Genomic DNA, 25650 nt, shown 5'->3' with positions numbered 1-25650 from the left:
TCCAAACCAGTTCCTGATCACTCTGTTTACCAGACTTCTCCTTCCCTTTCACAGTGCAGGGCAGAAACATTAGACGCCCCACAGGAGGTGGAGCCAGCATTGTGGAAGGCAAGTACAGCACTGGAGCACTTTGTTGACAGGATTCCTTCTCTTCATTCACTGTGCAGGGCAGAGACATCAGCCGCTCCCCAGGAGGTGGAGCCAGCATTGTGGAAGGCAGGCACAGCCCTACTCAGATCCCAGGTGCAACTCCTCCCACCCATCTGGATGCAGATCTCTCTATTCACCACTGGGACACCTCACCCTGTCTCCTGGAATTCCCCAGCCCTGTCACTCAAACTCCAGACAAAGGAATACACACAGCCTAGCAGAGGCAGGTTTGAATGGTTTAGACAAGAAAATGCCTTTTTCTAAAAGTGCCATTTTCAAACCCAGAATGTTAAAACCAACTTTACTAAAAGATGTATTTTATCATCCTGAGTTCAGGCATACTAAATTCTACCATGTTCTCTGAATCAGTTAGGATTATAAGATGTAATAACTAAACTGCCCATTCTGGCCTACGTAGAACAGATAGCCTTGCAATAGTGAAAAACGAAAATGGCTGTAATTCACTATTAGAACATGCCACACACACCAGGGCATGTCCTACCTTATCCTTACAATGCACCCTGCCCTTGGGCCTACCATAGGGGTGTCTGATATGAAGAAAAGGGAAGGTTTAGGGACTGGGAAGTGGGTGCACTTGCCCAGTCAGCATGACAGTACCAGACTGCACGCTGGCTCTGCAATGGCAGACCTTAGACACATGTTTACAGGCTGCTTCTGTGGGTGGCACAACCAGTGCTGCAAGCCTACCAGCAGTATTTGGATTACAAGCCCTGGGCACTCCTGGTGCACTGTACTAGGGTCTGACAGGTAAACCAAACCAACCTATCATGGAATCACAAATTCATACATTAATTTACAATAGGGAGAGCATATGCACTTTAGCACTGATCAGCAGTGGTAAAGTGCCCAGAGTCATAAAACAGCCAACAACAGGTCAGAAAAAATATAGGAGGAAGGCAAAATGTTCAGGGATGACCCTGCAACAAGGGCCACGTCCAACAGCGGCACACTGGGTTCAGAATTCTGCCAGCAACCAGGTCTCCAGCTCGTTACCTTCTTGAAGTAATCTCAGGTACCCGAAGGGGTCTACAAGATGGAGTTTCACATCTCTGTATGGATGAAGCAAAATGACTGGCCCTTTTAAGGAACTAAACAACAGATCTCTGGATAGGCGAGCTTCCAATGATGGTACAACGGCCCCATGTACATGCCACTGTGCTGGACATCCTCTGGGAGTATTTCCAAGTAACGGACAACTTGACTGGAGGAGAGAAACAGACCTTTACATTCTAATAAAGAATATGCCTCGTTATCCCGCAGTCTTTTTCCCTGCAGGGAATTACAATGCGGTCGTTACAACGACCGCGTTGTAATTCCGCATACCAGTACCCTGCAAGTCGTAACAACGACTTACGGAGGGGGGGCGCTGGATGCTGGAATAGTCTAATTTACTATTCCAACTCCAGTCTGTGCGGACATTAGGAAAGGTGTTGGATTTTAAATCCAACACCTTCCCCCCCCCCTCCGCAAGTCGTTGTTCCGATTTGCAGAGTAATGGTATGCGGAATTAAAACGCGGGGAAAAAGTTTTGTGGTAAACGTTGTTTACCTCTAATAAAAGATAACATCGAGGAAGAGAAAAACTTGCCTTATCATTTCAGTGGCTATACAGAATGAGGAGGAAAAGGGCAGGCCTTAACCTCCGGTGATATAGAAATGACGAGGAGGAAGAGGACCAGTGGTCGAAGTTGGGGGAATTTGCAGATTAAACAGTTGCTCACATTCACATTTTTAATCAAGTAGCAGACACCCTCTCAAGAAGGCTTCTTTAGTTGTCTGCTCTTCCTTCAGTTTCATAGCACAGGAGAGTCCCTGCATTACTCTTCAGTTAAAGCAATTCTCAATTCCCTGTTCATAAAAAATGTAGGGAAACTGTTTTTCTTAAATAAAAAATGTATGGGGACGTTGTGCCCCTTAGATCCCACAACTTTGGCACCACGTTGATCCCTGCACCCCTTGGTGCAGGGATGAACTGCATATAGTATTTTACAATCAGAGCATGCATTCTGGCTGGTTTGCGGCCGGAATACAGGCTCCGATTGTAAAGTATAGGAATGCGACCGAACAGTGTTCGGTAGCATCCTAGTTAGTCGATCGGGACCGCCGACCGAGTGTCGGTCGATCCCATGACCAAGACAATCTCAGGCTGAGGAAACTCCGCCCAATATCGTAATGGGGCCCTTAGTATCTACTATGCAAAAATCTTTTTCCTGTTGGAAACTTTTTCTGCAAAACCAAAAACTTGTCTGGAACATGCTGAACACCTGCACACAGAGTTACTCTTCCATACAAAGATTTATAACATGTCCAATACCTCTACACACATATGAGGCATTAGGAGCACATGCGTTTTGTAAACACTTACACCCATTAGCTGGACACAGGCCATACACAATTAGGTAGAAAAGTAATATGGTAGGTACTCATTAGGGGCCATCAACTTCATGACCTAACGCATGATTTGATTGGGGCAACTGACATAGCCTCCACTAATAACTTACCCCTCATGATCTTCACATTTGATACAGCGAAGGCATTTGACAGGGTGAACTGCCCTTTTTTAACTTATATGACCCATGACCTGAAAGCTTGGACTGGGAGAACAATTTGTCAGAGCAATTAATAACATCTATAAAAGCCCCACTGCCAGACTTATTGTTAATGGTAACCTCTCTAAATCAATTAAGTTAGAGTGGGGGACGAGACAGGGGTGCCCCCTTTTCCCCCTATTGTTCAATTTATACATAGAACCCTTGGCCTGTACTATTAGGGCTAGTAATATATTTACCTCGTTTGGATGGGAGGGATGGGAAAAAAAGGTTGCGCTATATGTGGACGATTTGATGGTTTTCTCCAGGGATTCCCCTGCCATCTTGCCCTGCCTGGAGAACATCCTGTTGAAGTTTGGGAGGGCCTCAGGTAACCTAATTAATGCCCAAGAGACAGAAATTATGTCATGGAACACACTACCAAGTAATCCTACAGTTACACAGCAAATCCAATACTTAGGCACCCAAATTACACAGAATATTACTAAATTAACCCAAATAAATCTTGACTTAAATGGAAAGAGGCGGCTGTATTATTAAGATCTTGGAGCAGTCTTCCATTGTCTATTTGGGGCCACTCAAATTTGATCAAAATGTAAATCCTGCCGAAATTCACTTTAATTTTCGATACGATCCCTTTATCCTTTGATCACTCTTCTTTGAAAGATCTGCGAGGGCTTATAAATAGTTTTTTCTGGTCCAACAAGGGGGTGAGGATTGCGTGGAGGAAGTTGCGATGTGCAAAGTTAGAAGGGGGTATAGATAGTCCTGACTTCCATTTTTATTGTTATGCCTTTCGATTAAAGAATGTAAGGTCCCTCTTGTTCAACTCTTCTTGTTTCCCTCCCCTACTTCTAGCAATGTCCAAAAATATTTCACAGAGCGGTGATGGCTGTTTGTTTAAGTTTGGGCACCCAAAATACTTTAAAAAAATCAAACTTAAGGTTTTAAGATCTGCTTGCGAAATTTGGTATCATACTAGGAAGATCCTGAAGATCCCATATTATAGTGCAGCGGCCCCTATTTGGAACTCCCCAGGCACTCCCGCCTGCCTAAAAGATAGTATACCAACCCCTTTATTGGAAGAGGGTATTTTTAATTGGGGTCAACTGCTTCAAGAGAATAAACTTCTTCCATGGGATGTGCTTTACAATATCACACATCAAAGACTTTCAAGATTTAAGTTTTATCAACTACCTAGCTGGGCTGCTAAGTTAGATATAGAGGGAGAAGTAAATGAAGAACACGAACAGATTCTACGAGGCCCCCTCTATCAACGTAAAGAGGTCTCCAAATGGTCTTGGCTTTTGGTCAAGGGGGAGCTACCATTAGTACCCATGGAGGAGTCCTGGAGAAGAGACCTGCCTTCGACCAAGGTAATGTACCTATGGCAAGTATAGATGCGTACTTTATGGAATGTGGTTAAAGCCACCCATCTTAAGAGAAATCATATGTTCACACTCCATAGGGCATATTGGATCCCGAAGAAACTTTCTAAACGGGGAGGTGAACAACGGAAGGTTTGTTTGAGGTGCGCCTTCGATGATGCGGATGACATGCACATGTTCTGGCAGCGTTCTCCTATCCAGGGCTTCTTGCAAAGTATAGGTGAGACTGTCTCGGAGGTCTTGGGGCAAGAGATCAAGGGAGGCCTGATTTTGGTTATTTTTGGAGTCTTCCCAGAGGAGAGTACTAACTACAATCTGTCTAATTCACAGGTCTGGGAAACAACAAAGTCAGTGTAATGTAAACAGAGCACTGTATATCAAAAGAGCATGGGTCCACAGGTTCAAAACAAACACTTATATTGTACGTTTATGATTTCGAACAAAAGTTCATCCTCCCAGACACCAATCCGCACAGATCCTCCATAGGCCTATGGAGACGGTACATAGATGATGTGCTTTTAATTTGGCAAGGCGATATCAACGCCCTCCACACCTTTTTCATCTGGCTGAACACCTTGGATCCAAATTTGAGATTCACTCACACCTATGACCGTTCTGAAGTTGTATTCCTTGATGTTGTAATTACAAAGAAACATGGTGCACTTCACACTAAGACACACTATAAACCTACTTCGAGGAACAATCTTCTTGATTTCACGAGCTTCCACCCTCGTCCATTGAGGGAGAATCTGCCCTACGGGCAATTCCTCCGTCTCCGACGGAATTGCACTTCCCTGAGTGACTTTAAAAACCAATCCCAAGATCTGACCACTAAACTATCAGCCAGAGGGTACCCTCTTGCCCTGCTGTCTAGAAGTTACAAACGTGCTAGACACCAACCTAGGGAAGTGCTGTTGCTGGACTATGCTAAAGAGGTTGCTCCCATACCGCTAACATGTGTAACCACCTACAGCACCCTATCCGACAAAATGAAGAAAGCCATTTCAAAACATTGGGGTATTATCAACAGTAACAACCGCAGATGGGAAAAACCTCTTTTTTCCTTTAAACGAGCTCCTAGTCTGCGCAATAGTCTTGTACATACACGCCCCATCGCACAATCAGACACGTCCCAAAGATCAATCACCGAAGCATGGGGTTTACCTAAAATCACTGGACAGTTCCCCTGCTCTGACTGCAGCATATGTCATTTGACTTCACATACTAACACTTTGAATCTTGAACCCGGACGGGTATGGACTCAAAGAGGGCACACTAACTGTAACACGCCCAACGTTATTTATCTCATTACCTGTCCTTGTGGCCTACGCTACGTAGGCATGACCACAAGAAAAGTCAAACTCCGGATATGTGAACACCGGAGTAACATTAGGTGCAGACGGGTCACTACCAAACTGAGTGAGCATTTCCTATCTGTCAACCATACAGCAAATGATGCAAAATGGACGGTCATAGAGGAGATCACAGCAGGCAAAAACATTCCTAAAATACTTTTTGAAAGGGAACAAAGATGGGTTTATCGTTTGGGAACCAACATTCACGGCCTGAATGATAATATACCCTGGACTACTATACTATAACCTCCTGCATACATAGATGGATTAACCATCCGCCATCCTTACTTTCCCGTGTCCTTGCTATATAGAGACCGGTATCCCTGCATACATTATGCATCCTTATATGTTCTGGCGATTTAGATGGTTTGACTCTTTCCATCTTTATACATGATCATTGCCTTCGTTACACACATTCTTCATTCTTTGAATCTCCTAGCTGAACCATGCGTGCCCGTTCGCTTTCATGGACAGTCTCGTTCAACTGACATAGCAGAATTGAGACTTTTATTTAGCTTCTGCATTTCCTAACTTTAACGCTTTGACTTAGCGTCATAGTTACCATGGTTCCTTCTGGCTCGTGACTTTACACTCACACGAGTTGCGAGCCTGACACCATGCTGAATAAAGTTTTTACTTTCCTCCCACGCGTCGGTCCACCGCAGAGGATGATTCACTGATTTTCATTGGCCGATTGGCTATGACATCAACCTATCACAGGAGAGCTGGGTCTAGTCTGGCCAATCCCATGAGTTCTCCCTTTTCCCTCTGCCACACTGATTGTTAACGAAATCACCTTTTATACGAGACCTCCTGGACCAGGATGACTTGTCATCCTGGACCCGGTGAACAGAGGCGCTCTAGGCTTCAAACGGGTGCCGAGCAGCGAGGGCGTGAGTAATCTCCATTATCCCCCTTCCCTGCATTTTACGGTAAACGGACCTACAGCCTCCATACCTGAGGTCGTGATTCTTCCATTGTTTCTTTTCGTTTCTTATGTCTGTAGGGTGTGCCATATTGCTCCCACCCCCTTCCCGGGATCCCTGAGGCCTCAAACGGATTGCCTCTAAGTAAGATTTCCCTAACCTACTCCTGCATGTTAAGTCCCAGGTGACTTACACAGGGGCAGTTTCGTCGTGCCTCAGCCCATATGCATCCTATGAGTCTCACACAGAATTCTGAGTTCCACATGTGTCCCGCTATATTCTAGACACGTTATCAAGGATAGGTAGCATCCGAACTTATCCTACACCGACAGAAGGATAAAACCTAGGTGCACTACTCTCACTATTTCTGCACCTGAGGTAGACGTTAATGGCACTTTCTCATTTGAGCACTGAAATGCAATTACGAGTTGACTACCAAACACTTACAACTCTTCTATGTTTTGTCTTTTGTTTGTTTGTCTACCCAACAACAGAATAAACTCGTTTCTCTCCACCATTGTACCTTTTTTTGGCGGATTTTTCTCACTGTAAATATTTTTCACTCAGTAGTCATCGGAAGGGTGCACCTTAGCGCGTGCATACCTCCGTGACTCCGCACTCCCACTCTGGTCCTGATGAAAGCCTGTGGAACACACATTGGGGCAGAAACATGTTGACCGCCAAGGAGTGAAACAGGTCTTTTATTTTTTGACCTTCACTCCCCTTTTTTAACTTTCCCAATTAGCAAAACGAATAAAATTTACTTTTTGACTTAATTGGCAATTTTAAATTAACTGTCACCTCACCTGAACCCCGCTCCGCAGTAACCTGGCGTCGTAGCACACTGGGATGACATTCGGTCATACCCAGTGGAGCCCGATGATGAAGCATGTCACCACCAGGTTGGTGAGTGAGGGCTTTATTTACTTATACATAATAGGCTATGTACAATGGGTATAGCCTGTAGAGGTCTACGTCTTTCTCAACAATATAAGTGTTTGTTTTGAACCTGTGGACCCATGCTCTTTTGATATACAGTGCTCTGTTTACATTACACTGACTTTGTTGTTTCCCAGTCTATCCCTGAGGGGAGTAGTCGTGTTGTTAGCCCTTCCTCTCTTGTTGTTTACACGTAATTCACAGGTCTCCCATCTGTTTCTGTTAATCCTTCTTGCAAGGAGGGAAATTTGTTTAAAATGGATTTCCTCTCAACCCCCAGTAATATTAGATTGGGTTGCTTCAGTGAGACGGATTCATAGGTTGGATCTTGCTAGCTCCTCAAGAAAAAGAATTAGAATGTGGAAGAGTTGGGACGACTGGGTAATAATTTTGATACAATAATATCCTGAAATGTCACAATACACACAGTGGCGGCTGGTGACATTTGAAAGTGGTGAGGCGTAAAATTATTGGCATACTGCACCGCAGCGAGCGAGCGGAGCGAGCTAGCCCCAACAACCTAAGGGGGTTTTGAAAAAAGAGTGGACAAATGGTGCATTTTCAAGCAAATTTAAGAAAGCAGAAAGGTTAATAAAGCAATTGTGAAAGTGCAGTTAATACATTAATAAAGAGATGTCAAATAACATAGGTAGCTGCTTATTCAAGCTTTCTTTCACCCCATAGTCCAGCTGGATCTTGCTACTAGAGAGATAAGAGAAAAAGCAGTGTGGTCCTCGACCAGGAAGACACTCATATTTCGTTGGTAAGAAGTCAAAAGATTGGTCAAATTGAAAACCTGAAATGCAATACGCAATCCAACAATTTGCAAGTACATCTCATCTATGTTAAACAAGCCATGTTTTACCCATGATTGTAATTGTGAATCACCAACTAAACTGCCACTGCAATCAAAATCAACCAAAACTGTGGCTCAATATGTAGGCAGAAACAGTATAAAACAGAAACACAGTCTAAATAACTATAAAAGTGACACATAAATATTGAACATGCAACTCAAACTCAGAAATTCCAGATCCAATTCACTGCCAAAGCAGGTCTCCCACGTGTCATTTCATGTGGGTTAAGTGCAGTCTGCAATGCATGACTTGCTAAAGCAAATTAACATTCTCTCATATTTAAAAATTCCTGTAGCAGACAAAGTTTTAAGTTACCCCAAAGCGGGACAAGATTTTACATTCCAACATTCAGTGGTGGTCTGTTTCACTGTCTAATTATAGTAGAGATAACTGTGTAAGTATGCTCATACCTATATCTGTCTTACTTCCTATGTCCCTCTTTTTCTCTCTCTAGCTCAACATTCCCGTTATACCCCTCTCTCTTTCTGCCACACTCTCTCATTCTAGCTCTGCTTAGCTCCAGCTCTCTCTGTTTCTCTCTTTATAAAAAGTGCAAAATAAAGTGACAAAGGAAAAGCAAAGCCATTGTGATCAGTAAGTCAAGCTTTGTCCCCACACAGAAGGTAATAGAAAGTAGAGTAGCCAGCAACTCACTCCCCCTTGCACGACCGCCATATTAACAAATAAAGCGCGTGTGACACTAGAACTAAAGTAAAACATCGCGCACAGGACATTTTCCATATCTAGTGCCAACAAAACAAGAATGAACGTTAAACATCAAGCGTTGCGAAAGGTGCGGCCGCCATAATTACAGTTAAAAAGCCACATGGCGCACAGGACATTTTTCATATCCAGTGCAGATAAAACAAGGAACATAACAGAAAAATAAAGGTTTGTTTGTCCGCATACCCCTTAAGGTGCAAAGACTTGCCGTACACCTTGTCACAGCCCTGGTCTTGGCAGTGGTGCCGCTTGGCGGGAGTGCTCGGGAGACTGGGGTCAAAGCCACTTTTTATCTGTGAGCAAACCCGAACAGCAGAGCTGCATCTCTGACTGTAAACAAGCACCAAGGGTCTGTGAACGGAACACTTCTGGTGTTGGAACTGTCTGTAGCCACTTGCTCAACCCACTCAGCTAACTTGGTGAAACCCCCACGATTATAAACTACGCCAAGCAGAAATGTATGCTTTGAACGCACCCTCTTTCCCAATCTCCCTGGTTTCATTAAGGCATCTATCTGAATGCAGCAATGTTAAGAGTGACAGTGCTGTTTATTTGTCTTCTGCTATTTGTTATGCTAACTTTTTAGGCTGTATAAAGTGGGCACCATACCTCTATAAGTGCATACATGTTTGTTCTATAACTGGTAGCGAGGCTACAAAGAATATCACTTAACTCGGCTTTGAGAGCCCTGGCGATCCCTGCATTAAGTACGTAAATAAACAAATATTCGAGGCGCTGGCTGTCTGAAGGAGCTTCTCTGGGACTCATGCGATGACTTCAGCGGGGAGATGCGGCAAAGTCTTTCCCACAATGAACACTACAGTAACTGTCTACAATATGACCTCACCTCATTCACCACAATGCGCTGTTAATAATACCTTTTAAATGCAATGCAATGCAGACAGTGATCTCGGTTGGGACGACCCCAGGACGCCTGCATTCTCAGGCAGTGCATGGCTCGGAGTACGCAACGCTGCGCCTTTCAATCTGCATTAATCTTCTTGACGAGATTACGCGCAGTAAATGTTCCCTGTTGCCTGACATTGGACATTGGGAAGCGCCATCTGAAAGGCTGCCCGCTTTGACAGCAGCACCTCCGCACATATTAATCCGCCTTATTTATTGGACGTGTACAGAGCTGCAGACGGGCTTGTGCACCCAGGGGTGGCGCGGCCAGACGGTGTACTCTTCAGGGTTCAATGGGGTTCAATGGCTTCCTATGCCGCCTGTGGTGGAGAGGCCTGCCTGGGAGAGCCAGGCCCAGGGTGCGACAGCCCAGCTTCAGGCACACACATACAAGCACAGCACCACGCGCTCACGCACAGCACATTGCACCAAGGGCACTTAAATGCGACGGAAGAGTCCAGCACAATCACAAATGACACACTGCACCAAGGACAAATAAGCACTTGCAGGGTGAGTGGTACGTTGGCATACACTCACATATCATACTGCACAAACAGGTACGCATAGGTATAGTGACACAATCGCAGACAGAGTTCTGCATAATGCCGCTGCAGCAGTTTCTCATCAAGATTGTGTTTGCCCTTCTTCCTGTACATAAATAAGCATGGCGCTACTGTACTTTGACAGAGGAATAGGTAATGAAATGTGCCATAGTGAAGCCTACAACATGAGCACTATTGAATTATACAGTCAAACTGAGCTGCAAACAGTGCCCACTCACTTGCCAAATGCTACTGCATGCTGAGCTGAGGCAGACAACCAAAGCGACAGGTCAGGGGGATGGCCGTAAAGCAGAGGAAAGAGCTGGAGATAATGGCTTTTCAAAGCTAACATTTGCTTCATAGCTAAGAAATGTCAAAACGAATACAACACGGAATCAACTACTGTAGAAAACAAATTGATTTTGACCTCTTCCCTTTTCCCATCTTTGATGATGCATTGTTTCCCAAACTGAAAGAGATCTGTAAACTTCAATGCAAATTACTGGGAAATGGAAACACACATTAAGTCTGTGTTTGACATGAACAGTGTGTTTTCATGAAATACGTGCTTCCTTTGGCGTGTCAAGTGGAACGTCCAATCACAAACTTAACAAAAACTAGAATGTTTCTTCATGATGCTCTAGTTTCAGGACCCGCAAACTCTCTCCAGTTTTTTTCGTGCTCTCGTCATCGCTTTTATTATTTCCTTCCCTCCTCTTTCCTTCCTACTCCCCAACACCTTCTGCACTTTCTTCTGGAATGATCCACAACACACAAACGGCTCAAACTGGCCAGCCTCTGAACAGCGCCTAGAAGCCCAGTCAATTGTCAAGACTGTGCCATGCAAAAAAAATGTCAAATATAAACTTTCACTATGTTGACAAGACCAAGCGTGATTCTAATAGTGAACTGTAATAGAGAGTGTGTGTATTTTCGATTCTTTTTATTTCTAATCTCCGTCGATATATAAATGATCGTGGTTTTAACTTACATTTTCTACGTGCCCAGCGCCTCTGTACAACCTCCAGAGACCAGATAGGTGAAAGTGTTCAGTAGAGGGCGTCGTGGGGTGGGCTTTGCTGTTCAGAGAGGCCTCTTTGAGCCTCAAGCCGTTTACTCTGTATTTAAATTATTCTGAGATGAAAGGAGGTCGGGCTCTTTCATCAGATGCTGGAAGCTTCCTATTTTCTTGGGGTGACTTCTGCTGCCAGCTTTGTGAAGGTGTGCTCTGTGCCAATCAACCCCTCTCACATGCCCTTCCCACAGCTCCTCAACCAGGAATTTCACCCAGAACAACACCTTTACCACACATTACATTGTATGTCACACAGTGGAGTACTTAGCGATTAGGAAATGTGGAAAATAATTAGTTTAATCAGAAACAAAGGAAGTCGTGACTTCTTCCCTCCCCTGTCGAATGTCTCCTATCCTGGGCGCAATTACCCCATTATTCAGACTGTCTGAGGTAGATCTTGAAGGAGGCCGGGTCCCTCCATGTCTCAGAGCCAGAAGCAATTAAAAAGGGACATTTTTAAACCGGGTATTTATGTCCGTAATTTTACTGGCAGAAACACTGACCGATGTCCGAAAAGTCATCGTAAAAAAATTCATGGCAGCAATTTAGTACCCGCTTATATTTCACATATTTTACTTAATCTTACATTCCCAATAGTATAGCTATTTCCAAGATGTTTCTGTATTTTTGTGTGTGGCAACTGTGTACGCTCTGTTAAAGGAAACCTCCAGCAGTCGCGGCTCGCGGGGGGAGAAGAGGGGGTGGGGGCCGGGGGGGAGTTTTAAAATAAAATCAATCCTACCTGACCAGGTCCACGCCGCCTCGGGTCCGTTCTGGCGCCAACAGTGGAACAGCCGCATCACTGCTGGGAAGTAGCAAACCCCTCTCAGCCAATCCTGGTGCTGGAGCAGCGCCAGGATTGACTTAGAGCAGGCCAGGGCAGTGTTACGCTTCGCCCGCGAGCGAGGTTCGCTCTCCTAATGGGCATGCGCCAGCCTGAGCAGGCACCAATGCGCATGACTGGGCACGGCGCAAAGATTTGCCTACCTTACCCACTCATGCGCACTTGTGCTTGTGCTGCTGCCTGCCCCTGACAATGCCTGTCAGTCAACATGACGCCAGACCGCCGACTCCCTTCAGACTCCGAAGGGGGTGGGCGGTCCAACGTCATGCTGACTGACAGTCATGATTGTCAGTTTTCCCTCGGAGCCGCTGAAATTAAATAAACTAAGACTTTACTTAAGTTCAAAAACGCCGCGGAGCTGCGGGCGCGGGCAGGGGGGCAATGCCCCAACGCCCCCAATGGACGCACCGCCACTGAATACACATTAAGTCCAATGATTACGATATAAGTGAGATTTGAGGAAGAGGTTTCATCTTGTGGAGGCGGTTTGGTCTCACTCTTCTGTATTTACCTCCCCTAGGATCTTGGCAGCTATGCTAACTATAACTTGGGAATTTCTGTGTTTCTGTGTTTTTGTGACATATTCACCTAACTATAACGTTAGTTTAATCTTTAGTTTTTTTCATTGCATTTGTACGTTTTTTTTTTTAACAAAAACAAATCTTTTAATTTCACCTAACTATAACACTACTTTAACCTTTGTTTTTTTCGCTGAATTTCTAGTTCTAGTTCTATAATTGATAATGAGGTCAATGATACCAAGCTCATCACTAGGTCTGGGCCACAATTCCGTTCCGCTTGCGGAAATTGCGATAATTTGGCATTTTCGCGTGCCGCGGAAAGCACAAAAATGTAAACATTTCTGCAATCCGCATCTTACGCTGTAAAAAAATACATTCTCGCGTGCGGGCGATCGCCTTACCTGAATCCCCGTGTTCGCCGACAAGTTTTCCCGACCTGGTCGCGTTCTCCACGAGATGTTGGATTGTTGGTAGCCATTTTGCGCTGTCTCGCCACACTTCGCGCCCACATTAACGTCATTTGTCGCGCAATCACTTCATTTGTCGCGCGATCACGTCTTTCTTCTCGCGATCATGCACCGCGAGAGTATGAGAAGATTGAGATGTCGAGCACGTCATTCGCCACCTCGTGTAAGAGCGTGAGGATGCGGGCACGTCATATCGAACGCGAAAAGGCGAAAGAGAACCCGAACACGTCATATCCAACGCGACAGGGAGCGAGAGAACGCGATCAAGTCATTTTGGACACACCATCGACATCCGGCGGAAGTAATGTGAAGCTCGAGAACTCGAACATGTAAAATTTTCACTTTGGAGAAGAATATCAGCTCTAGATGCATGAAACCTTCTGCAAATGATGATTTTGGATGAAAACAACTCCTCAGATTGACATTTGGCTGTCCTTTTTTGTGCAAGGAGTCCTTTTTTAAAAGGTGGGGAGAGGGAGGAAGTGACACAGAATCTCCAACTTCCTGTTCCTGTCCAGCAGGCTCCTCCCAGTGCTTTGTCCATCTCCTGCTCATTCTGCCTTTGGATTTTGAGCTGGAAAGATCACTCTTTTTGTCTGCTGCATCATTGCAATTGGATTTGAGGATTTTTTAATTGGATATTTTACAAGTAAGTGGTTGTTGTGTCTGTTTGATTGTGGGCATTGCAGTTGTTGTAACTACAATTTATTTTTGGTAACTATCATCATTCCTTTTTTTTTTAAATGTTGTGGGTAGTAGTAGTCAGTAGTAGGCCCGAGCTAGTCATGGCCTCATGCGTGTGCATGATGAAGCAACTGTTCCTTTGGTGTTTTTTGAATGTATTTCATTTTCAAGCATCATTTAGGGCCTGGATGGCATTGGATTTAGTTGGGAAATGTGTTTTTTTGGGGTGGGCTTTCTGATGTTGTTGGGCCTGGCCATGTGGCTGGTGGCCATTTTGAAGCCTAGGCCTGCAAGCTTGCCTGGCCTTGTCTGCCAACAGGCCTGCTTTCATCCAGTAGGATCAGAACAGGTAGCCACATCTTTATTAATCAAGTGTTTTCTGTGTGGTCTGTTGAATTAAGACATCATTTACGGCATGGATGGCATTGGATTGAGTTGGGAAATGTGTTTTTTTGGGCTGGACTTTCTGATGTTGTTGGACCTGGCCATGTGGCTGGTGGCCATTTTGAAGCCTAGGCCTGCAAGCTTGCCTGGCCTTGTCTGCCAACAGGCCTGCTTTCATCCAGTGGGATCAGAGCAGGTAGCCACAACTTTATTAATCAAGTGTTTTGTTTTCTGTGTGGTCTGTTGAATTTAGACATAATTTAGGGCATGGATGGCATTGGATTGAGTTGGGGAAGTGTGTTTTTTTGGGGTGGGCTTTCTGATGTTGTTGGGCCTGGCCATGTGGCTGGTGGCCATTTTGAAGCCTAGGCCTGCAAGCTTGCCTGGCCTTGTCTGCCAACAGGCCTGCTTTCATCCAGTAGAATCAGAGCAGGTAGCCACAGCTTTATTAATCAAGTCATTTGTGTTCTGTGTGGTCTGTTGAATTTAGACATCATTTAGGGCATGGATGGCATTGGATTGAGTTGGGAAAGTGTGTTTTTTTGGAGTGGGCTTTCTGATGTTGTTGGGCCTGGCCATGTGGCTGGTGGCCAATTTGAAGCCTAGGCCTGCAAGCTTGCCTGGCCTTGTCTGCCAACAGGCCTGCTTTCATCCAGTAAGATCAGAGCAGGTAGCCACAGCTTTATTAATCAAGTGTTTTCTGTGTGGTCTGTTGAATTTAGACATCATTTAGGGCATGGATAGCATTGGATTGAGTTGGGAAATGTGTTTTTTTGGGGTGGACTTTCTGATGTTGTTGGGCCTGGCCATGTGGCTGGTGGCCATTTTGAAGCATAGGCCTGCAAGCTTGCCTGGCCTTGTCTGCCAACAGGCCTGCTTTCATCCAGTAGTATCAGAGCAGATAGCCACAGCTTTATTAATCAAGTGTTTTCTGTGTGGTCTGTTGAATTTAGACATCATTTAGGGCATGGGTGGCATTGGATTGAGTTGGGGAAATGTGTTTTTTTGGGGTGGGCTTTCTGATGTTGTTGGGTCTGGCCATGTGGCTGGTGGCCATTTTGAAGCCTAGGCCTGCAAGCTTGCCTGGCCTTGTCTGCCAACAGGCCTGCTTTCATCCAGTAGGATCAGAGCAGGTAGCCACAGCTTTATTAATCAAGTGTTTTCTGTGTGGTCTGTTGAATTTAGACATCATTTAGGGCATGGATGGCATTGGATTGAGTTGGGAAATTTGTTTTTTTGGGGTGGACTTTCTGATGTTGTTGGGCCTGGCCATGTGGCTGGTGGCCATTTTGAAGCCTAGGCCTGCAAGCTTGCCTGGCCTTGTCTGCCAACAGGCCTGCTTTCATCCAGTAGGATCAGAGCAGGTAGCCACAGCTTTATTAATCAAGTGTTTTCTGTGTGGTCTGTTGAATTTAGACATCATTTAGGGCATGGATGGCATTGGATTGAGTTGGGGAAATGTGTTTTTTTGGGGTGGGCTTTCTGATGTTGTTGGGCCTGGCCATGTGGCTGGTGGCCATTTTGAAGCCTAGGCCTGCAAGCTTGCCTGGCCTTGTCTGCCAACAGGCCTGCTTTCATCCAGTAGAATCAGAGCAGGTAGCCACAGCTTTATTAATCAAGTCATTTGTGTTCTGTGTGGTCTGTTGAATTTAGACATCATTTAGGGCATGGATGGCATTGGATTGAGTTGGGGAAGTGTGTTTTTTTGGAGTGGACTTTCTGATGTTGTTGGGCCTGGCCATGTGGCTGGTGGCCATTTTGAAGCATAGGCCTGCAAGCTTGCCTGGCCTTGTCTGCCAACAGGCCTGCTTTCATCCAGTAGTATCAGAGCAGATAGCCACAGCTTTATTAATCAAGTGTTTTCTGTGTGGTCTGTTGAATTTAGACATCATTTAGGGCATGGGTGGCATTGGATTGAGTTGGGGAAATGTGTTTTTTTGGGGTGGGCTTTCTGATGTTGTTGGGTCTGGCCATGTGGCTGGTGGCCATTTTGAAGCCTAGGCCTGCAAGCTTGCCTGGCCTTGTCTGCCAACAGGCCTGCTTTCATCCAGTAGGATCAGAGCAGGTAGCCACAGCTTTATTAATCAAGTGTTTTCTGTGTGGTCTGTTGAATTTAGACATCATTTAGGGCATGGATGGCATTGGATTGAGTTGGGAAATTTGTTTTTTTGGGGTGGACTTTCTGATGTTGTTGGGCCTGGCCATGTGGCTGGTGGCCATTTTGAAGCCTAGGCCTGCAAGCTTGCCTGGCCTTGTCTGCCAACAGGCCTGCTTTCATCCAGTAGGATCAGAGCAGGTAGCCACAGCTTTATTAATCAAGTGTTTTCTGTGTGGTCTGTTGAATTTAGACATCATTTAGGGCATGGATGGCATTGGATTGAGTTGGGGAAATGTGTTTTTTTTGGGGTGGGCTTTCTGATGTTGTTGGGCCTGGCCATGTGGCTGGTGGCCATTTTGAAGCCTAGGCCTGCAAGCTTGCCTGGCCTTGTCTGCCAACAGGCCTGCTTTCATCCAGTAGAATCAGAGCAGGTAGCCACAGCTTTATTAATCAAGTCATTTGTGTTCTGTGTGGTCTGTTGAATTTAGACATCATTTAGGGCATGGATGGCATTGGATTGAGTTGGGGAAGTGTGTTTTTTTGGAGTGGGCTTTCTGATGTTGTTGGGCCTGGCCATGTGGCTGGTGGCCATTTTGAAGCCTAGGCCTGCAAGCTTGCCTGGCCTTGTCTGCCAACAGGCCTGCTTTCATCCAGTAGAATCAGAGCAGGTAGCCACAGCTTTATTAATCAAGTCATTTGTGTTCTGTGTGGTCTGTTGAATTTAGACATCATTTAGGGCATGGATGGCATTGGATTGAGTTGGGGAAGTGTGTTTTTTTGGCGTGGGCTTTCTGATGTTGTTGGGCCTGGCCATGTGGCTGGTGGCCATTTTGAAGCCTAGGCCTGCAAGCTTGCCTGGCCTTGTCTGCCAACAGGCCTGCTTTCATCCAGTAGGATCAGAGCAGGTAGCCACAGCTTTATTAATCAAGTGTTTTCTGTGTGGTCTGTTGAATTTAGACATCATTTAGGGCATTGATGGCATTGTATTGTGTTGGCAAGTGTGTTTTTTTGGGGTGGGCTTTCTGACGTTGGTTGTCTTAAAGACATGCTTTTGTTGTGTGTGTCTGGTGTGTGTTGGTGTGCAATGCATGCACCCTGCAGACCTTTTTGGGGCCTGTGAATGTTCGTATTTGCATTTTGTTGCATTAAAAAGGCAGAGCAGTGTGCTTTAGCATGCACCGTTTACCTGGCTTTTATAGGCCTTTTGTCAGCTCCTGGTGTTTCCCAGGCCCCCTGGTTGTTTGTGATTTGTGAGTGTCCATGTGGCTGGTGGCCTTTTTTAGTGTCCTGCTTTTGCCATATAGGCCTACATGGTTTTCCTATTGGCTTACTGCTTCCATCCATCCACCCCCTTTGCCAGCAGCAGCTCCATGGATGCTGAGATGCTCAAATAATTTAATGGCAAATAGGGTCCACCCCACTTCCATTACATTTTTATTTTGGTGGTTCTTATTAACTTTCCTATCCTTCCTGAGAGTGTAGTGTGTGACTGTACACAGTAGTATAACATAGCCCTTGTTGAAAAAAAGTCATAAATGGCTAGACTATATCTTTTGTTTGCACTAGTACAGTAGTAAGTAACTGAACCACAACAACAAATGCAACATTTCACTGATGTTCTTCTCCTGGCTTATTTGCTTTTAGGTGCACAAAAAGCCAGAGGAGGAGGTGTCATCAGCATCACCCTGCTACCCGTTGTACTGCCAGCCAGACAGAAGTCCTGCTGCGCATCACGTCCACGTGTGACCAGAACTTGTTGTGCATCTGCATCCTGCCTGACATCTGAAGAAGATGGCCCCAAAGAAAGGTACCAGGTCCAGTACCAAGAAAGTTGCCGGTGAGAAGAAGGAACAGAAAAAGGAAGTGCCATTAACCACGACTGGTGTGCCGGCCAATGTTTTTTTTGGCACCAAAAAAGTTACGCCTGCAGCAGCGTTGTCCGGGAACCAAGCTGGGAGCAGCACCTCAGCACCAGCGGTCCAACCCCACCAACCTAGGCCCAAGGGCTCTAGTGTCGCAGAGGTAGCCAGTCTACTAACGAGCAGCAATGTTGAAATGTCATTATTGCAAAGTAGTACACAATCAACGCAGGCGGAAACTCAGCAGATAAGTGTGCATCCGCAACAAGAACAGCAGCCGCCGCAACAAGAACAGCAGCAGCCGCAACAAGAACAGCAGCGGCCGCAACAAGAACAGCAGCAGCCGCAACAAGAACAGCAGCAGCCGCCACAACAGCCCACCATAGTAGTTGTTGCTCCTGACGTAGGGACATTTCAGGAAATCGAGCTTCCTGCAGACAAAGTGGAGCAAACCACTGTTTCAGAAGATCTATTGTCTTCCAGACCACCAGCAAGGAAAAGGAGGCTTAGTCCATCATCTTCTTCTTCAAGTCCCGCTTCTGATGATCGTGATGCCACTTGGCATCCACCAGCTCAGTCTGAGAGTGATGCACGCCACAAGACAATACTTCTGAAAAGGAAGGTCCCAGAAAAACATAGAGTTATGGAGGTAGATGTAGAAGAGGGGGGTGATGTTGATGAAGACGAGCCAGTCATCACGCACATCACTCCCGCACCAAAGGGATTGGAGACCAACATTCTCACCCTATCCAGAAAGGCTGCTACTGAGAGGGATGTAGCACGGATATCACCAACACAGGTTACACCTCCACTACCTCCAGCTGCCATATTTTCCAAGGCCCGGCAGGGACCTACATCCAGCTCAACCATCTCAGTAGGTAGTGGTAGTAAAAGTCACAGTGTAGCTGCACAGGGTCACATTCCAAGCACACCCTCCAGTTCATCTGGTATTGAAAGTGGCACATCCAGCAGTGCCAGAAAGTTCTCCTCCCCAGTTTGGGACTTCTTTTCTGTTAGCACCAAGGAGGGGAACGTTGGTATATGCTCAATTTGTCGACTAGGTGTTCGGCGGGGTAAGCTTGGTACAAACTATGGTAACGGAGGCGAAGCAAGTCATCTCAGAATACACCACACTATCGTGTGGGAGAATCACCTACTTCAGTTAAAAGAAAGTAGAAAAACACAACCCATCGAAGTTGGTCAGGAAGAATAAGGGAGCGATATTATTGCGGTGGAAAGTGAGGAAGATGGAGGCATTTCTAGCCCTGTCCCCAGTAGTGTAGTGGTACCGCCCACATCCTCCTCAGTAACATCTGAGTGGCACCGCAGTAAGAGCCATACTCAGAGTCAGGCTGAGACACCAAGGCGACCGAGTACCGCAATGAGACAAACTGTGTCGTTGAGCCTAAGTGGGTTAATGAAAACAACAGCACCACAAAGGAAAGTAATCCAGCCTACCATTGAGAGCATGCTTAGGTTGGAGGGGCAGTTCCAACGCAACCACCCAATGGCACGGTTGTACAATACGAAGCTGGCTAAAATGTTAGCGCTGGACCTTCTCCCTTTTTCATTTATGGAAGGGGTGTATTTCCTTGAATTTGTGTCAGCCATCTGCCCTAAATGGAGGGTTCCCAGCCGGTCCTATTTCGCAAGAATTGCTGTTCCGGCACTACATCATGATGTGCTGGAATTGGTTGGACAAGCTTTGCAGCAGAGTGCTGTTCTCAATATCCACCTGACAACAGACATGTGGACCAGTTGCCAAGCCACAGATTACATGTGCATCACTGCACACTGGGTCTCTTTTGTGGGGTTTAGAGATGAGCTATCTGCACGAGGTGCTGTTGACACAGCTGCGATTTTTAAAGGTACTCGGAAACATGCAACTGTAGCCATGTTTGCCATGGAGAAATCTCATACGGCTGTAAACATTTTACAAGAGTTTCGCAGCAAGGTTTTTGAATGGCTGCGCCCAAGAGGGCTTAGTATTGGTTTTGTTGCCACAGACAATGGCAGTAATGTACTTAAGGCCATGGATCTTGGTTCCTATTTCAGGGTTCCGTGTTTGGCGCACTGCATAAACATTATAGTTTAAGACTTTCTGAAAAAAGAACCCATAGTCAGCAACTTACTGGCCATCTGCCGAAGAATATGCACTCATTTCAGCCATTCTTTTAAAGCTCGGAAGTAGCTGAGGATCATCCAACGTGAATATAGGATGCCAGTCAAAGCACTCATCCAGGAGGTGGCAACACGTTGGAACTCAACGTATTACATGCTTGATCGTCTGTTTGAGCAGTACAGGCCACTCCATGAATATGTCTGGAAAAGAGGGGATGCTACTGTTAAAGGCATGAACCTTGAGATGGAGCAATGGAGCCTAATTAAATGCCTGACTGAGATGCTTCGTCCTTTTGAGGTCTTCACACGTGAAGTCAGCAAGGAGGACTGTACAATGGGCCAAGCTATCCCATTATTGCAAATGCTAGAGCATCAGCTGAAGAAGGTGTCTGAATCATACAAAGGTATAGAGGACAAAAGGGAAGCCTATGACTTGGTGGAGAGCTTAGCCCGTCACTTAGCTGAAAATACAAGGATAGAAAATAAAATTTTGTCACAAGAACATTACATTTGTGCTACAATTCTGGATCCACGTGCAAAATTTGGACTGAAGACATTCTTTGCTTTTTCAGAGATTGATGTTGCCCGCTACAAAACTTGGATAGCTGAGGCAGCCAGTAAGTTGGAAAACGAACGGCTGCTAATTAAAAGCCCGCAAGATCAACCCACAAGAAGTACTGCAGCAGGGCATGCAGGATCAAGTGCAACTTCGTCGGCTGAGGGCAGTGCGTTTGGATCACAACACTCACCATCACTATCGACAACAGCAACAATAACTGGATCATTAGGCCCAGTAGAATCGTTAGACGATTGGTATGTACAGTTAGGCATTAATAAGCACAGTGCTGATGCATAGAGAATAGAGCCCGAAAGCTTACCAGCAGCACCCCTGAACATTGAGCGGATGGTCCGGGCCTATCTGGACGATCCAACAGAGGTGTACATTGATCAAGACCCAATGCAGTATTGGTATAGGAAAAGGTCTGAATGGCCACTGCTCAGCAGGCTGGCGATAAGCTATCTGGCTTGCCCTGTCGCAAGTGTCTCTTCCGAACGTGTTTTCAGTACTGCTGGTTCCATTGTAACATTGAGAAGGACCAGTCTTTCGCCCAAAAACATGGAGAGGTTAACAATGATCAAAATGAATCAGCACTTCATACCACCAAATTACACAATACATGAAGCAATGGAGGAAGATGAGGACAGCGGCTCAGGTGACTGTAGTAGTGTGTCACATGATTACCTACTACTGGCTGAACCCCCAGAGTTTGAGGACGAGCTATACTTCCCTTACAATTAGGCTTGCACTTACTGTCTTCCTCCCTTTTTTCCCCCTTTATTTGTGTGTCTGTCGTTCCGGTTACAAACTTGTGAATCACAACAAATCCATTACCACCGTCTTCTACTCTTCTTATTTAATATACAAGATTCAGGTGTCTGCAATTTGACAGTACAGTCCTCCGAATCCAGCTCCTCCACTCCATCATACTGAATCTCCCGCCCAAATCCATTGCCCTCATGAATGATGATTGGATGATGGGAAATAGAAGAAAAAATTAAAACTTTCCTAGTCCCGCCAAAAGAAGTGGAGCATGAATCAGATGACTACTATAGCTATCCTCCTTTCAGAGCCGAGAGAGACTGCCCATTGACTGAAAATGAGATGGAACAGGTAATGATTGATGCCATGCATTGGACGCAGAGTCGCAGACTGAGTGATTTTGTTGTGTTTGTTGTGCATGAAGTTATGTCATTGTGCACTAATCATCTTTCTACAGTACACACTAAACTTAACTCAAGGTGAATTTTCCCCTTCTTGCAAATACGAAATGTGTACTTCTCCTGCAGCTTGATACATTGCTTTTAATTCAGTACAGGAAGAGGACTCAATCTGTGCACTGAGTATGATTGACAACAGCACCGTCCATGATGATGATGGCAAAAAAGACGGCCCGTTAACTTAAGATGAGAAGGAACAGGTAATGACATTAATGGCATGCATTGGACACCTGATTCTGAGTGATTGGTGTTTGTGTTTTCGTTGTTTGTTTGTTGTGCACGAAGTGAAGTCGAAGTGTACTAGTAGTCTTACTGTACACAATAAAGAGTGACTGAAGTCAATAATATTTCTACTCTTGTTGTGTAATAACAGCATTTTACTTCTACTGCAGGCCAATCTTCACAGTCAGTCAGTACAAGTATCGGAGATGATTGATGGAATAATAACAAGTCAGGAGGACATTTCATGAGTGGCATAAAACTTTAAAGCCTAAAGGTAAACACGTCAACAACAACCACAGCAGACCTAAATGTCTGTGTATAAGTGGAGTCGAGTGTAGCGGTGGGATGACTGCGGTGCATTGATTTACTAACTTAAACTGTAAAATGCTATATTTGGAATGGATAATGTGCTTTGCCTTTGTCCAACTCTTTTAAAAAAAAAGTACTCTAAACGTAGGATGTGCTACTGCTAAGCAACGTGCCTTCAGGCCTGTCACTGTGGGCCTGCTCACTCCTGTTATTGTTGAAGGTCAATGCTGGAAACAGACTAGAGTAGAGATGATGCATACATGCCACCTCGGAAAGTGTTCTTGTTGCACTACACCATAACTTGTGCATTTGTTTCAACTTTGTTTCTCAATATCCCCTTTGTTTTTCCATCTACAATTACAGGCCGGGCCTTGCCCTATACTTGGGAAAACATTACAATGCACACTTACCTTACCAATAAATAAACATTTTTTTTCCAGCCGGGCAGTGGCGAGTGGCGACACCCAAGATTGATGGACGAGAGGACCAAGAGGAATGCCGAGATGCAAATCCAGTCCACATTTTTGACCAGGATAACACAGTAACAGTATCAACTTTCATCTTCTTTTAAATAATTTGATTCATGTTTTTGTCTACAATGTTTACAACAGTGTGTTCTTGTTGTTGTTATTATCATCATTAGGTTTGCTCTCAGTTTACGATTCTTCCCTACCAATATTTAAAATTTCTATTTGCTATCTGTAAAAGTATTAAGGCCGGAACAACAGAACAAGAAGTGTATGTAATCCGGGTCTCTCATCATCATGCATGCATTTCCTTTTTCTCCCTTAACATATGGATATGGTAGTCTTCAAAGATTGTCGTTTGTTTGTCCATGCATACTGTTTTTCACTATCAAACCCCCTTCCCATCCATTCAACAAACCCTAACCCTCTTCCCCCGGGCTGTTTGACTTATTGTCGAGGTGTGACTAAATTAAATGTACACCAATACTTAATCACACGCTTGCTGGGGCGGATGTGGCGAAAGCAACAGTACTTCAATTTCAAGGCAGAGCGATGTTCTTCTTCTGCTTGCCCACCCATGAGTAGTATATTTTAGAGGTGATTTTATTTAACAAAGGAACATATACCTCAGCATTAATTGCCGGCATTGATTGGATTTGTTGTCATTCCTCATACACAGCACTAACTGTTAGGCTGTAGGCCTAGTCAAGTGACTCGAGACAACTATAGTTTGTAACTCTGTCTAGTAGGCTATCCCAACCACCATTATGTTTTGTTGTAAAATATTTTAGCATATTATTGTTGCTCGGTAAGTTCTGTACTGTACTTCATTCTACTACTCCTCGAACAGTCTCTCAAAGGCGATTGACTGTCTCATTTTCTTTTTTTGCAAATGCTGTTGCCCTGCCAGTGTCTACTACTACTACTATACTACCACCACCACCCCAATCATGGCATGTTAGAAAAAGGAAACCATCTTCACCATGCAGCCATTGCTGTGCCTAAGTTAAACATCAAGCAAGGGTAAGAGAAGTTTGGGGGAGGCAAAATTAATAATGGACATGTTTTCAATGAATTCAATTTCACACACCCCTTTGAGTCCAGATAAAGAATGCATAGACTAGAGGAGAGACTGAAAGTACTAGAAGGACAAGTCAATCAGTGAGGAGTGTCGCATCTATCTGTTTGTGTCTTACAAAGTCAGCCAATTATTTAAATCAAACACTGGCTATGGGCGGGCCTGCACTAGCAAGGAAACAGTGTGATGTAAAACAGTAACCCCACCTACAAAACATTAACAACATTGCATGTAAAGTAGAAACATATATTTAATTGACCATAACAAAAATAAACTAAAAACCCACAAAAGCTGACCCACCCCCTCCCTAACTCCAACCAATGTCCGTAAGAAAGTCCAGAAAATACTAGTCCAAAAAGCAAAAACCCAATGCCCAAACCAGTTCCCACCCACCCAAACAAGAATTGAAAAAGGGGCAGAAGACAGGGACTAAGGTGTGGGGCGGGATTGCAGGAGGACACGCATCTGCTCCTCTAGACGGGCGACGCGACGTCTGACGGCGCGGCAGTTGCAGCCACAGTGGGGGGGCACCAGAGATGGCATTGCAGTGGCGACGGGCAGCCGCCAGATGGTGGCGCCGTACCACTGGAGGGTGGTGGCTGGGGCCCGGGTCACTGGAGGAGGCTTCAAGTGCTGCTGCAGTCTCCTCCTTCTCCTCTGCCAAGACCACCAGCAGCCGATATTCCTGCTGGATTGCCTCCAGCTTCCGGCGCCGTGCCTTGGCGGCCAACTCCTTCCGATTGACTTTGGAAGGAGTAGCTGTGTATCAAAAAGAAAAAAACAAGACAATTGTAAAATATACTCTTAGAAAAACAGTAAGACAAGTTAATTATACACATAGTGGCATGGTAGAGTAGCACTATAAAGCACAGTACATAACATTTTAAATCTCGCCCGTCCTTCTTCCTTCCACCCGTCTTTCACTTTTTAGTTGAACAGTGCACCAGGTGCTCTTCTCCATAAAACTTTCAAAGCGGAGTTGAAATCAGATAGATGAGGCCATTGGTTACTCAATACTCCCGCCCCTATGCCAATTAAAGGGTGTCTAGTCTAGTTCACTCTTCAAACGTTCACAACAACTCATACTTACTTAGGACATCGGATCCTCACACTAAAAAGGGTGGGGGTCCCGTGGGGACAATTATGAGGATGCGCCCGCCACAGTGGCGGGCGCATCCTGTTTTTTTCACATTCTGGTGGGCGGTGCCGAAAGCAATGCTAAAAATACATGTTGTGCTTTTCCAAGCACAACATGACAGGCCCCGCGCGGAGCCTGTCACGTTTTGCTTTGAAAGGCAGGGGGGTACCAGAGCATAGGTACCCTCCATGGGGGCCCCCAAGCATACTCTGCATGCCTTTCCGTGGCGGCTGGCAATGCCGCCAAGCA

General features: G+C 45.3%; 1 protein-coding gene across 1 annotated transcript in view; it reads right to left on the bottom strand.

Moving 5' to 3' along the window:
- Positions 1 to 24595: 24595 nt before the first annotated feature.
- Positions 24596 to 25650, bottom strand: part of LOC146869969 (uncharacterized) — a 211243-nt gene continuing 210188 nt past the window's right edge. The window contains exon 5 of the mRNA XM_085640880.1: positions 24596 to 25022. Within this exon, the coding sequence (XP_085497006.1) occupies positions 24610 to 25022 (413 nt within the window). The 3' untranslated portion in view covers positions 24596 to 24609. The remainder of the gene's footprint in view (positions 25023 to 25650) is intronic.

Source organism: Triturus cristatus, chromosome 1_1 (genome assembly GCF_964204655.1).
Source record: "Triturus cristatus chromosome 1_1, aTriCri1.1, whole genome shotgun sequence".
Classification (NCBI taxonomy): Eukaryota; Metazoa; Chordata; class Amphibia; order Caudata; family Salamandridae; genus Triturus; species Triturus cristatus.
The sequence above is the reverse complement of the archived record's forward strand: the minus strand, read 5'-3'. Positions and strand labels throughout refer to the sequence as shown.